The sequence below is a fragment of the Chenopodium quinoa genome, unplaced genomic scaffold, assembly GCF_001683475.1.
Source record: "Chenopodium quinoa cultivar QQ74 unplaced genomic scaffold, ASM168347v1, whole genome shotgun sequence".
NCBI classification, from domain to species: Eukaryota; Viridiplantae; Streptophyta; class Magnoliopsida; order Caryophyllales; family Amaranthaceae; genus Chenopodium; species Chenopodium quinoa.
The window spans coordinates 599,003-610,421 of record NW_018743074.1 but is presented as its reverse complement, the minus strand read 5'-3'; the positions used below and the strand labels follow the sequence as shown (position 1 = coordinate 610,421).

The 11,419-nt window shown below is 32.0% G+C and overlaps 2 protein-coding genes across 2 annotated transcripts; one reads left to right on the top strand and one right to left on the bottom strand.

The window, feature by feature from the left end:
* Nucleotides 1–3,361: 3,361 nt before the first annotated feature.
* On the bottom strand, nucleotides 3,362–5,520 carry LOC110731454. Its single transcript, XM_021911309.1, has 8 exons — nucleotides 5,353–5,520; nucleotides 5,232–5,253; nucleotides 4,613–4,669; nucleotides 4,421–4,502; nucleotides 4,025–4,120; nucleotides 3,819–3,943; nucleotides 3,710–3,728; nucleotides 3,362–3,543 (listed from the first exon to the last, which is right to left on the bottom strand). Exons 1-8 carry the CDS (start codon nucleotides 5,450–5,452, stop codon nucleotides 3,376–3,378), a joined length of 669 nt encoding a protein of 222 aa, XP_021767001.1. The 5' UTR covers nucleotides 5,453–5,520; the 3' UTR covers nucleotides 3,362–3,375.
* A 3,344-nt stretch (nucleotides 5,521–8,864) lies between these two features.
* Nucleotides 8,865–10,904, top strand: LOC110731565 (probable histone-lysine N-methyltransferase CG1716). The gene is made up of 3 exons (XM_021911425.1): nucleotides 8,865–9,409; nucleotides 9,768–9,832; nucleotides 10,041–10,904. Exons 1-3 carry the CDS (start codon nucleotides 9,296–9,298, stop codon nucleotides 10,744–10,746), a joined length of 885 nt encoding a protein of 294 aa, XP_021767117.1. The 5' UTR covers nucleotides 8,865–9,295; the 3' UTR covers nucleotides 10,747–10,904.
* Nucleotides 10,905–11,419: the final 515 nt, after the last annotated feature.

The window sequence follows — 11,419 nt, the reverse complement described above, 5'->3', positions numbered from 1 at the left end:
TACATATAATAATAAAAATAAAAAATAAAAAAAAATACTCTGATTTATTAGTAACATAAATAATTAATTAATAAGCAAGAGAGTGATCGTGTAAGCAGAAATCATGTGTATAAATGCTTTTACACTTTTCCCAAACTTGATAATATGGGTGACTAAATCATGCCATCCTAGCAAATATTGTATTCTTGTCCCCCATTGTTTTCTTAGTAAACACATTACATACAAAAGGGACCATATTATTATATTTATTTAAATTTGGAGACATAAAATGGTTCAATGTTTTTCAAAGTATAGTATTGTAGTAAGTGATGAATGAGTAGTATCTAATTTTTGGGTGTATGTGCGCACTTGATCTATCCCTATCTCAGGCTTCTGTACTCTGAATTTCTCCTATTTCTGTTAAATTTTTTCAACTTGCGGTTAAAGTTTTTCCTCTACTAAGTTGATGGCACATGTCCTTTATTATTTTTCCTGACACTTCTATCGTTCCCTTTATCTCTTAATTTTCTTGGTTGGGACGGTGGATGTAATGTCGGGGACATGGGACTGATCAACACCCGTGATAGTAATGATTTATGATTAGATTTATTAATTTGGGAAGAATGCTGTAATTGGGACTTGAAGACGAACAAACAATGTGGAAAGACTTGTAGCTTTCGCACCACGTGTGCATATATGATAGCGTCAATGAGAAGTATTAAGCATATATCGTACTCAATACTTATATAATACGAGTATATATGTGATCAATGTCAACAAGCAGTGGGAGATTTAATCATGCACTAAATCCAATACGAATATATAATTAAGGCATCATAAGCAACTAATGATGATTAATTATTTGAAAAATGATGACAAAAGTTGAAATTAACAAAAATTGGCTGCCGCCTAAGCTAAGGAATATGTCAAATCCTTAATGCTGTAATACCTAACAGTGTAACACCCACCCCAACTTTAATTAAGCACCTACAGTCTCCATTGTTAATAACCCATTTTTGTCATTGATTTTGGGCCTACGAATCTTTCTACCTTGTCGGCCCTGGGGCCCATTACCCTTGCTTCGATCCTGCTTACAGTACATACTACTCTAATAAGTCTAATTTTAATTAGTCTTCTTGTTTAAGTATTTAATGAGTACATATCATAGAAAATGGGGTTCTCTAAATCTACATCAAAAGTTTAGAAACAAACTTGCCTGGTAAATTAAAGTCTATTTCTGATACATACGGAACACTCTCTTTATATCTCATGTGATGTGGGTTCTCTCACCTACTACTACGAAATATCTTTCAATCAAATTGTAATCTTATTGTTATATGCTCTCCAACCTAACATGAAGATAATTTGTTTACATACTGTTAAGTACAACTGTGAGAAGTGTTTGTCCTAAATTGAAAAGAAAGTAAAGGGCTTTCAGTTTATAATTCAAGCGAACTACTCCTACTATTGTCAATTGGTTTTAGGATGGAATCTCGCCTTGGGCTCTGATTTGTGGGCTTCTGGGCTTCTCTTCCTTGTGTTCTTAAGGACCATCTGTGAGTGCTGAGGGAGTGTATAGGCTCACACTTGAGGGGGAGATTGTTAGGTATAAGTGTGAGAAGTGTTAGTCCCACATTGGAAAAGAAAGTAAAGGGCTTTCAGTTTATAATCCAAGCGGACTATTGCTCCTATTACCAATTGGTTTTAGGATGGAACCTCGTCGTGAGCTCAGATTTGTGGGCTTTAGTTTACCGGTGAAACATGAGAGTGAGGCGATTTGATCATGACGCTTAGAGAGTGGGATCTACTAACCAACCTTCCAAATAGCCTTTATTTTAATTTCTTTACATGCCCCCCAGCTTCAATTATTTTTATTGGAAATGTGTACTCTATAGTCGCTAACATAGCCATGAACTCATATAGTCTAAACTTCTCTCTATATCACAGATTGCTATTAAATTGCCAACAATTCAGATAAAAAAAATATTGAGGAAGTATACAGTGGGGTTCCTGGAAGAAACATAATCTGGCTACTAAACAAGTGAGTGTGAGCATAACATTATCAACAAGTTTTTGGTGCAGCAGGCCACATCGTGTGGCACGAGTTATCCGAGTTATTTTATTAGGGGTTATTCGAGTTATTTAGTTAGGGGTTACTCGAGTTACTCAGTCAGGGGTTACTTGAGGGGTTTGGACAGGGGTTACTCGAGGGATTCACTCGATCAAGGGTTACTTGAGGGGTTTCTCGATCAGGGGTTACTCGGTCATGGGTTACTCGAGGTAGTTGATCAGAGGTTACTCGAGTTACTCGGTTAGTAGTTATTTAAGGAATTTGGTCAAGGGTTACTCGAGTAATTCTGTCAGGGGACTTAACGAGTTCGGTCAGGGGTTACTCGGACAGGAGTTATTTGAGGGTTCAGTCAGAGGTTACTTGAGGGGTTACTTAGTCAGGGGTTACTTGAGGGGTTCGGTCATGGATTACTCGAGGGGTTACTCGGTCAGGGGTTACTTGAGGGGTTACTTGGTCAAGAGTAACTCAAGTAACCCCTAACCGTGTAACTTGAGTAACCCGACAACTCGAGTAACCCCTGATCGAGTAACCCCAGCAACTTGAGTAACCCCTGACCGAGAAAATCGAGTAACCTCGACAACTCGAGTAACCCCAGCCGCACGGTACAGCAGGCCGCATACAAAAAATTGTTTAACACTATATATATTTGTTGATGTTTTTTTATATTGCTATCCGACCAAGAGTGTTGGACACCGGGAATCAAGTACATCATAGATGTCCTTATTATATCTAGTGATTGCTCTTATTATTATTCCATTATTGAACTCATCAACTCTTTTTGCTATTCTATACTGATATATTAATTAGCTCAAATTCATGATTAAAGTTCATATTATAAGTAAACAAAATTAGGCCTTGCCCTTTCCAACCTCCTTTCTGAGATTGCGAAATTTGCGTGCCCATATCAATTAATTGGGTCATGCCAAGGTTTGATCGTTATATGTCTGCTCGAATCAAGTTAGATGAGTTACATTTGATCAGCTCAATCACTACCGTGTTTACCACAATGACAACTTGTAGGCTGAGTAATCTAAAATAATCAATAATCAAGCATGTGAAAATAATGACAGCTTAAACAAGTACAACATTTGGTATCGTACACCGTCACAATTCGAAGAATAGCATTAATAATTCAATTTACTTACAATAATTAAGGTCTTTTATTTGCATCATGCAAGCAAGTAAATAACAATATTCACAAGCTAATATAATGCATAATATCATTCCTTCTTATGCTTTTCTACAAAGAATTTTGCCAACACTTCACAACTCTGTATACATTTACTAATCAAGAGCATATATATATATGCATAACTAGCCTTAAACTAACGGGCAGGATAACCATATGCAACAGCGATCTGAGGATTCCCAGCAACTGATGGGGGATGAGCCCTGGGATCCATGCGTGACATCTGCTGTACAGGAGGGACTGCCATTATAGGAAACGCGCTAATGATGCCATCTCTTTTATCTAACTCTAGCTTATGCTGCGTCTGCATTTTATCATTAACATAGAGTGATGAATTGTAGTAGGATAGAATGGTCTGCATCTCAAAGCTGACATAATATGTTAAATGTTACACAATCTAGGAAATACTAGTAATTAACAAATGACAGCAAAAATTTGCAGAGTTAAGTAGTATAGTTAGTTCTGCATACCTGCATACATGCACAAACCCTGCAAAGGCCCGAAATATGATGAATTAGTTTGTATGTAGTCATCAAAGCAACCAGATCAAAGTTGAATCAGTACACACAACAAACTTACGTGCACATAACAGTATCCGATAAACAGTTCAAGCATTGTGAAAGGTCATTGAGTTCTTCGCTTCCAGTTAAGCAAGCAACTATTGAACATAAGCATGCAAAATACTGGAGGAAGAACATGAATCCCTAACCCCCAAAAATATATCAGTTAGTACAATTACCAAAGAAATTTTAGAAATCAAACATAATGAAGGGAAGATGGAGTACAATTATGCAGTTATCGCATTTTGTAGTGTGAATGTTGAACTCGTCTTGCAACATGAAGCGCGTTGAGGCAACAGAATTTGAGAAACAGCATACAACCTGAGATAAAACACTAAGTTCTTAAGCACCAAATTGTGCTTGAGCTGTCACAAAATAGTAGTCCACTTTCCATTTAATAAGGGCTTATTGTAACAAGAAAGATCACTAGTCTAATTTATACTCCGATTCAAACCTTAAAGGAATGTTTTGGTACTTTTACTCAATTCCTTAATATCATCCCTGAACTACATTTAGGAATCGGATGGTAACAAGTTTCGTAATTGAACACTTATATCAGAACAAAGTAGTACAACAGTCATGAAGTTAAACGTAAATTAAAGCAAGAAAGACAATGTATACCTCAGTACAAAGACAAAATTCAGGACATTTTTGCTCTCCACATTTGCCACTACAGGGCATATATCCACCACAACATGTGTATCTGTCAGAAAAAAAGTGTCAGCATGTTATGTTATGTTCATGCATATACACAAAAGTTTCATAGACTACTTAATATTGAAGTTATATATGCAAGAGATGTGTTCAATTAACCTTCTCATATCACCATACAAGGCTCGTTTGCGAAGCATGTAAGATGCACATGGTGCACTGCATATCAGCAAAACTTTATTAAGACATATCATGCATAAAACATACATTTACAAGTTTACTTTAGCCTTTAGGGCATGACACAGTGACAAGTTTGTCCACAATTAACCATTCTTAACTAATTTTATACCATGTTAAACTAGAGATTAGATATACGGAGTACTATATATGAATGTATAACTTTGATATGATTCTGAATTAATAAGAATTATATTAACTACATGTTCAAATATATTACCATATGATTAATGCTCCAAGGTTGTGTCTGGTTTGAAAAAAACATGAAGTGGTCAATTTTATCTCCTAGGAAAATAGTTAGAAATCTTTTCCACTCTTAAGAAATTCGTTGTAACCCTCAAAGTCAGAGTCCGCCGCAAAATTAAACATTAAGAAAACGAAAAATGTTGGAGGAAATAAATTCACCAAATGATCTTAAAAAAGTGTTTAATTTTTTTTTTTTAAAAAAAAAAGAGATAAAAAATTTAGAAAAAAGGTTGAAGAAATTAAATTCACAAAAATGATCTTAAAGAAATTTGAAAGAGATTTTAAAAAAATTACTCACCACCAAGCTGCATAACAACAATCTGCAAAGTTCAAAAAACATATTGTAAATATATAATCAAATATTAACAAAGTTGTATCATTAAGAAGAAGAAGAAAAAAAACAGAGAAAAGGAAACAACAAGCAGGATTAACGGAAAGAGTTTGCATGAGTTCGACAGTCCAATTATTGTGATAGCTTTGCCTCATTTTCATCTTCTCCAATTGCGCGTCGGAAGCCATTTTTATTATAACGAGTTAATTATAATTGATTCACCACCAAAATTCAACCAGATGAATGATTAATTTTTTTTTTAGTTAATATTATCTTAAGAAATTATGCAAGATATTGATTTTAATTGTTTTGTTTTGTGTTAGTAATTAATTAATGGAAATTTTGCATAAAAATGGAGGAATTGTTGGATTGAAGAAGAAAAGGACTGAAATTCGGTAATAAATAACGGTGGAAGATAGGAATAGTCTAATTATAGAGAAACTTTCCAAATTTGCGTTGAAATATTTTTGTTTTGTTCATTTTTAGAATTGTAGTTTATTGGGCATCAACTATCTAATGTAATAAAGTGGCGTTAAACCCGCCAATTGTGGCTTCAACACTTCAATTTAAAAATGTCTTACGGAGTATTACAATTTGATTACATCTGTTTTATTACTCGTTCCCAATTTAGAAATGCTTTTACTTTTGGAAGACACAATTCTTGTTTAGTTAGGGGTGATTTGAAAACCCCAACTGAAGCGGTTGTTGAGAATTTTACTTAAAAAGTGAACGACCATTAATCCATTATAATATTTAATAGGCAATGAGAATTGAACCTTTAACCATGTCATTGAGTGGTGACTTAGATCTCATAAATTTTATTAGTTATATTGTGTTGAATATGTCAATATTACCTAAAAATTGTACTTGATAGTGATTGACTTTCTTTACAAATAACTATACCACTATGGATAATTTTTTTTTTGGACAACAAAATTAAATACACACACGTAGCATACATTAGGAATTTCTTGATTTTCAGTTTTTTATTCAAGGTCTCTAACTTGAACATTTGCCATTAATAATTTAAATTTGATAAAAAAAAAATGATATTCAGTAATATGTAACTAAATTGTCAAAATATACGGTATAATCTACAAAAATGGAGGATATATCATTTATGTCTTTCAAATGAAATTATGAAAGTGAAATTTTGAAGCTGTAGCAATTATCTGAGTAGTAGTCTAGTAAAGCATGGGCTTTGGTGTTAAGAAGTAACCTTTAAAGACTTAAAGTTATAATTTGAGAAATTGAACTCGTTTAAAATTGGGGTTTGATCTATAGTTTCAAAACGTTGGGCAAGGCCCACGGGCTACAAGGCCTGTTATTACTCTGCCTTAGTGCCTTTATCGATCCTTAACTCCTTATTGCTCTTACCATTTTTAGCAGACTCTATATATGGAATACAGATTTACAGTACGGAGTATAACTTTATATTCCATCTATCTCTATTTTTTTTGCCTTATTCGACTTTTCACGATCTCTAAACACGTCTTAAAATGATTATAACTTTACTTCTATTATATTTATAAAAATTTTAAAAACTAGATGTTAATAAAATATACAATGAGATGAATCCAACAAGATTCCACTTGACCCAATTTACAGTCAAAGATTTTAAAGTTTGACCCAATTACTTGGAATGGGGCAAAAAAATAGGGACAGAGGGAGTAAGGCCCTGTTCACTTTACCTTAAAATAATAATAATAATAATAATAATAATAATAAGTAAAAATAATTTCTGTTCAATAAAAATAAGTTTAGTTCAGTAAAAATAATTTCAGTTTAGTAAGATTAATTTCAATTCAGTAAAAATAATTTCAGTTCTGTAAAAATAATTTCAGTTTAGTAAGATTAATTTCAATTCAGTAAAAATAATATCAGTTCAGCAAAAATAAGGTGAAGTGAACGGGGCCTAAGTACTACGAAGTACCTCAAATTTATAATATTTTTTGTTCTTTTCTGTTTTACAATATTTTCAACATTTTTCACTTTATTTCATTTTTAAAAAAAAACTCCTTTTACTACTACATCGTGTTATTTCACAATATTTACACATTTTCATTTATTATATCTCTCCCTTTTATTTTATCAATCTTTTATTTATATTGTATCCACTGACTTTTCTTTTAAAAGTATTGAGCAATATTAAATGTTACAAACATTATATGTAGGATTGTAGGATTTTTTTCAAAAATACATCAAAGAGGCAAATTAAGTAGTGTACTTAGCAACCTAAAATTGAGTAGTCTTGGTAATTCGAGTAATTTGTACTTTAAATAAATAAATAAAATAAATAAATAAATAAATAAAGAATTGCTATGTTTTATGTTTAACTGTTATATTTGTCAATGTATGATTTAACTAAACAACTAAGTACTTCATATAAATCATTTTAATTATAAATGATTAGTATTTATATAAGGTTTTTTTTTCCCCTTGTCCCTCACATTTCCTACTTTTAAGTAAACAATTAACCTAACATTTGAATTTTTTTTATGTATGAAGTGGTTCCGACGGTGGAGGAGGGGTTTCGGCGGTAGGGTGGGATGGAGCAAGGGGGTGCCGACGATGGGGTGGTGGCTGGGTTAAAATTTAGGGTTTTTTTTTTAAGTTTTTTTATTTTTCTTTATTTTATCCAAGGGATTAGTGACACGTGTCATCCGTTAAGTGGTGGTGAAATCCATTTTTTTTTTTGTGGCGTTATAATTAAAGTTTTGTTTTTGTGGTGTTAAATTATTTATTTATTTATTTTATGTTTTTTGTTGTGGTATTATAAGTCAAAATTTCCAAAAAAAAAAAATGACCCAAATTTATGAAATATTTATTTTATTTTGTTGAATAAATAAAAAAAATTAAAAATAAAGAAATTATAAAACAAAAATGGATTTGAGCTACTAAAAAAGAAATTGAGGTTAGCGTTGTACACGCAAACCTTATATATATATATATATATATATATATATATATATATATATATATATATATATATATATATATATATATATTGAAATAATAAAATATAGAATAACAAATTGCATGATGGTGGCTTGTGCAAATTTTCTATACTACTTAATGTACAAATTACAAATAAGTATTCGTAAATGGCTATGAATTTTAGTTGTTGATTGATTAAATTAATTAATATAGTGTGAGGTGAATGATCGATCTTTTTCAAAAAAAAAAAAAATTTCAATGAAAAAACATAAGTGTTAAATTGTTTTCATTTTATTTGTCTCTTTAAAAAAAAAAAAAAAAAAAACAATCATCACAAGGGGAAAACAGAAGCGCAAGAACAAAATAGAATGAGAAGAGAAAAACGAATGTTTTTTTTTTTTTACGAAAGAGAAAAACGAATGTTAATTAGGAACAAGAATGTAAATGTGCATACTAGTTTTCAAAGAAACACGTTCTCTACCCCTGAAAAACCTTGAAAAAATTATGTTCTTCCATTTTATGCCAATTAATTTAATTATAGATCAAATACTTTCCCAAAAAATTAAAAAATGGAACCAAAGACTCACACCATTGCGTAATCTATTGCCGAAAAAGGCACCACCTTTGGACAAAAATTATATGACATGTCATACCTACAGTCCATTTCTATGATCCAAATATTAAAATAATAATATACATGTGGATGCTGTTCATGTAATTACACACTTAAACCAAGGGTATAATGGAATTTCAAATTTCTGAAATATCGAGAAAGCAACAGAAACTCATCTTCATTTTTATTTATTTATATAATTTTTTTATTGCAACCACACCAAAAAATAAATAAATAAATAAAATAAATAAAAACCCTCATTATAAATATAGAAGTAACTCCACGTCTATGATAAGAGATCTGCAAAGCTAGACAACGACGAATAAAAGAGAGAAAAATTAAATTAAATTAAAACATCCTTTCAACCCTCCAAAAAACAAAAAAAAAGAAAAAAAAAAAAAAAAAACATTTTCAGAAGAACTGAAAGAAAGAAATTATTTTTAGCAGATCTGAAATTCGTCGAAAAATCAAGAAAAAAATTATGAGGATTAGAAAAAACGCAAGGCTAATATCATCTTCATCTTCTTCTTCATCATCATTTCTAGTTTGTCAGCTCAATCGTTCTCCTTGGGATGTCGACTCTTTCTCTCTCCAGGTATTTTCATTTTCATTTTTTTTGAATTTTCTGGTTTTCAGATCTAATTTTCTTTCCCAACAATTTCAATTTCAAACTTTGTATTAATTATTTTCAGAAATATTGTTACATTTTGTTGCATTTTCATTTTTTTTTCTGCAAAAAACTATTGTAGGCGCGATAAAAAAAAGTAGGGTTTGAAGATGGAGTTTATTTTTTGAGCTCCATTTCTAGGGTTCTAAGTAGTAAATAAATATTTGATTTGAGATGATACTATTAAACTGTAATTATTTTAATTAAAGTAGGTTAATGGTTGAATTAGTTCATCTTTAGTTAGCTTGTTTATTATCATTTCACGACGTCGATTAATTTCACTCAGGGTGAATGGGAAGATGGATTTGCCGTTAATGGAAGCTTAGCGGATGCGTTTCCTTCTTCAGACAGGTATTAAATTAGCTAATCTTTATATTATCTACTTCAATTATTTTCATCTCCGATGAAATTATTTTTTTTTTTTCGAATTCTAGGGTTTTAATTTTGGAAGGTTTTTTTTTAAAAGAAAATTTTTCCGCTTAAATTTAGAAATTGATAAAAACAAAAGTATTTTTTTCTTTTTATGCTTTTATGATTGAAATGGTGTTTGTTAATACAGCTTCCCTAGTGGGGAGTCCATGGAATTATCGTTCGAGTACGTCGAAAAACCGCTGCCGCCGCCACCACCACCGCAGCCTCTTCTCGAGGAGAGAGATGAACAACAACAAATTGGGGTTGGCAATGGTAGGAGTAAAGGGTGGCAACATATCCATCACCAACTCAAGCCGCCACCGCTTAAGGTGGCACTTCCGCCAATCCCCACTCCTCCAAAGAAGCGGGGACGGCCTAAGAAGCCCACCACACCCGCAACAACACCTACGACACCAACGGTCATCACCCCGGCAACACCGGCTGCCACAAGGCCCGTGAATAATAATAGTAATATTAGCAATAGCAATCCGTATGAGTTTTACTATTATTCCGGGTTCGGCCCGAGGTGGAGCAAGAGAAGAGGAGGGAACAAGCACAATGTGGGTAATGATGGCAATTATTTCAATGCGACAACAATCAACGAAGCTAACGAATCGCCGGGTTCTTCCTCAACTAGTCATAATATTATGAGTGAAGACGATAAAGATGATGACGACAACAAGAAAATGAAGGGTAATACTACTACTAAAATTGTTGAAATGGATAGTAATTCGGATAATGAAATCGACTATATCGAGGATGATTTCGATGATGATGAGGATGAAGATGAAAATAATGGTGGGAGAAGAATTCGTAAGCCTGTGAAAGCTAGGTCACTTAAATCGTTGATGTGATTTTATTATCAATGCTAAATTTTGCTTAGTTGCTGCTAGGAAGGTTGAAGGTTGTAGCTTGTAGGTTTTCTTTCTTTTGTTTGTATTTGTCGAAATTTTATGGTGCTTTCTTTTTCTTTTTCTTTTTCTTTTTTATAATGTGTTGTATTGTGCTGTCATTTGAAGTAGCTAACCGATTAGTAAGAATAGCAAGCCTTTTTTTAATTTATTTTGCGAGTGACTTGTCAAATGAGCAATCCTCTATATTTTGTCAAACTTTTAAGCCTAATGTTGTAATGCAGTATTTTTGCAGTTGACTTCATAAAATTTAGATTTATTACTCCATAATAAAGTTATCGCGTAATAAGTTCTGGTTTCTTTCGCTTTATTTAATTACAATTCAATAATTATTTAATAAAGACTAATATGATTAAACTAATAGTATAATTATAAGTGTTTTTTAAGGTAAAGTTTATATTAAAAAAATTGTAACTTTTATAGTAGACTATAAGAGTAACTTTAAATACTTTTAAGGTAATTTTAACATGTCTTTACATTAAATTAATAAAAGTTCGCCTTATTCAAGAATATTTTTAGTCATGCATGAAATAATTCTGGAGAATCGCTTTCGCTCTTTATACTATATCACGGAAAAGGGTTAGATAGACAAGTCGAGCCATCCAAGAGTAATGAT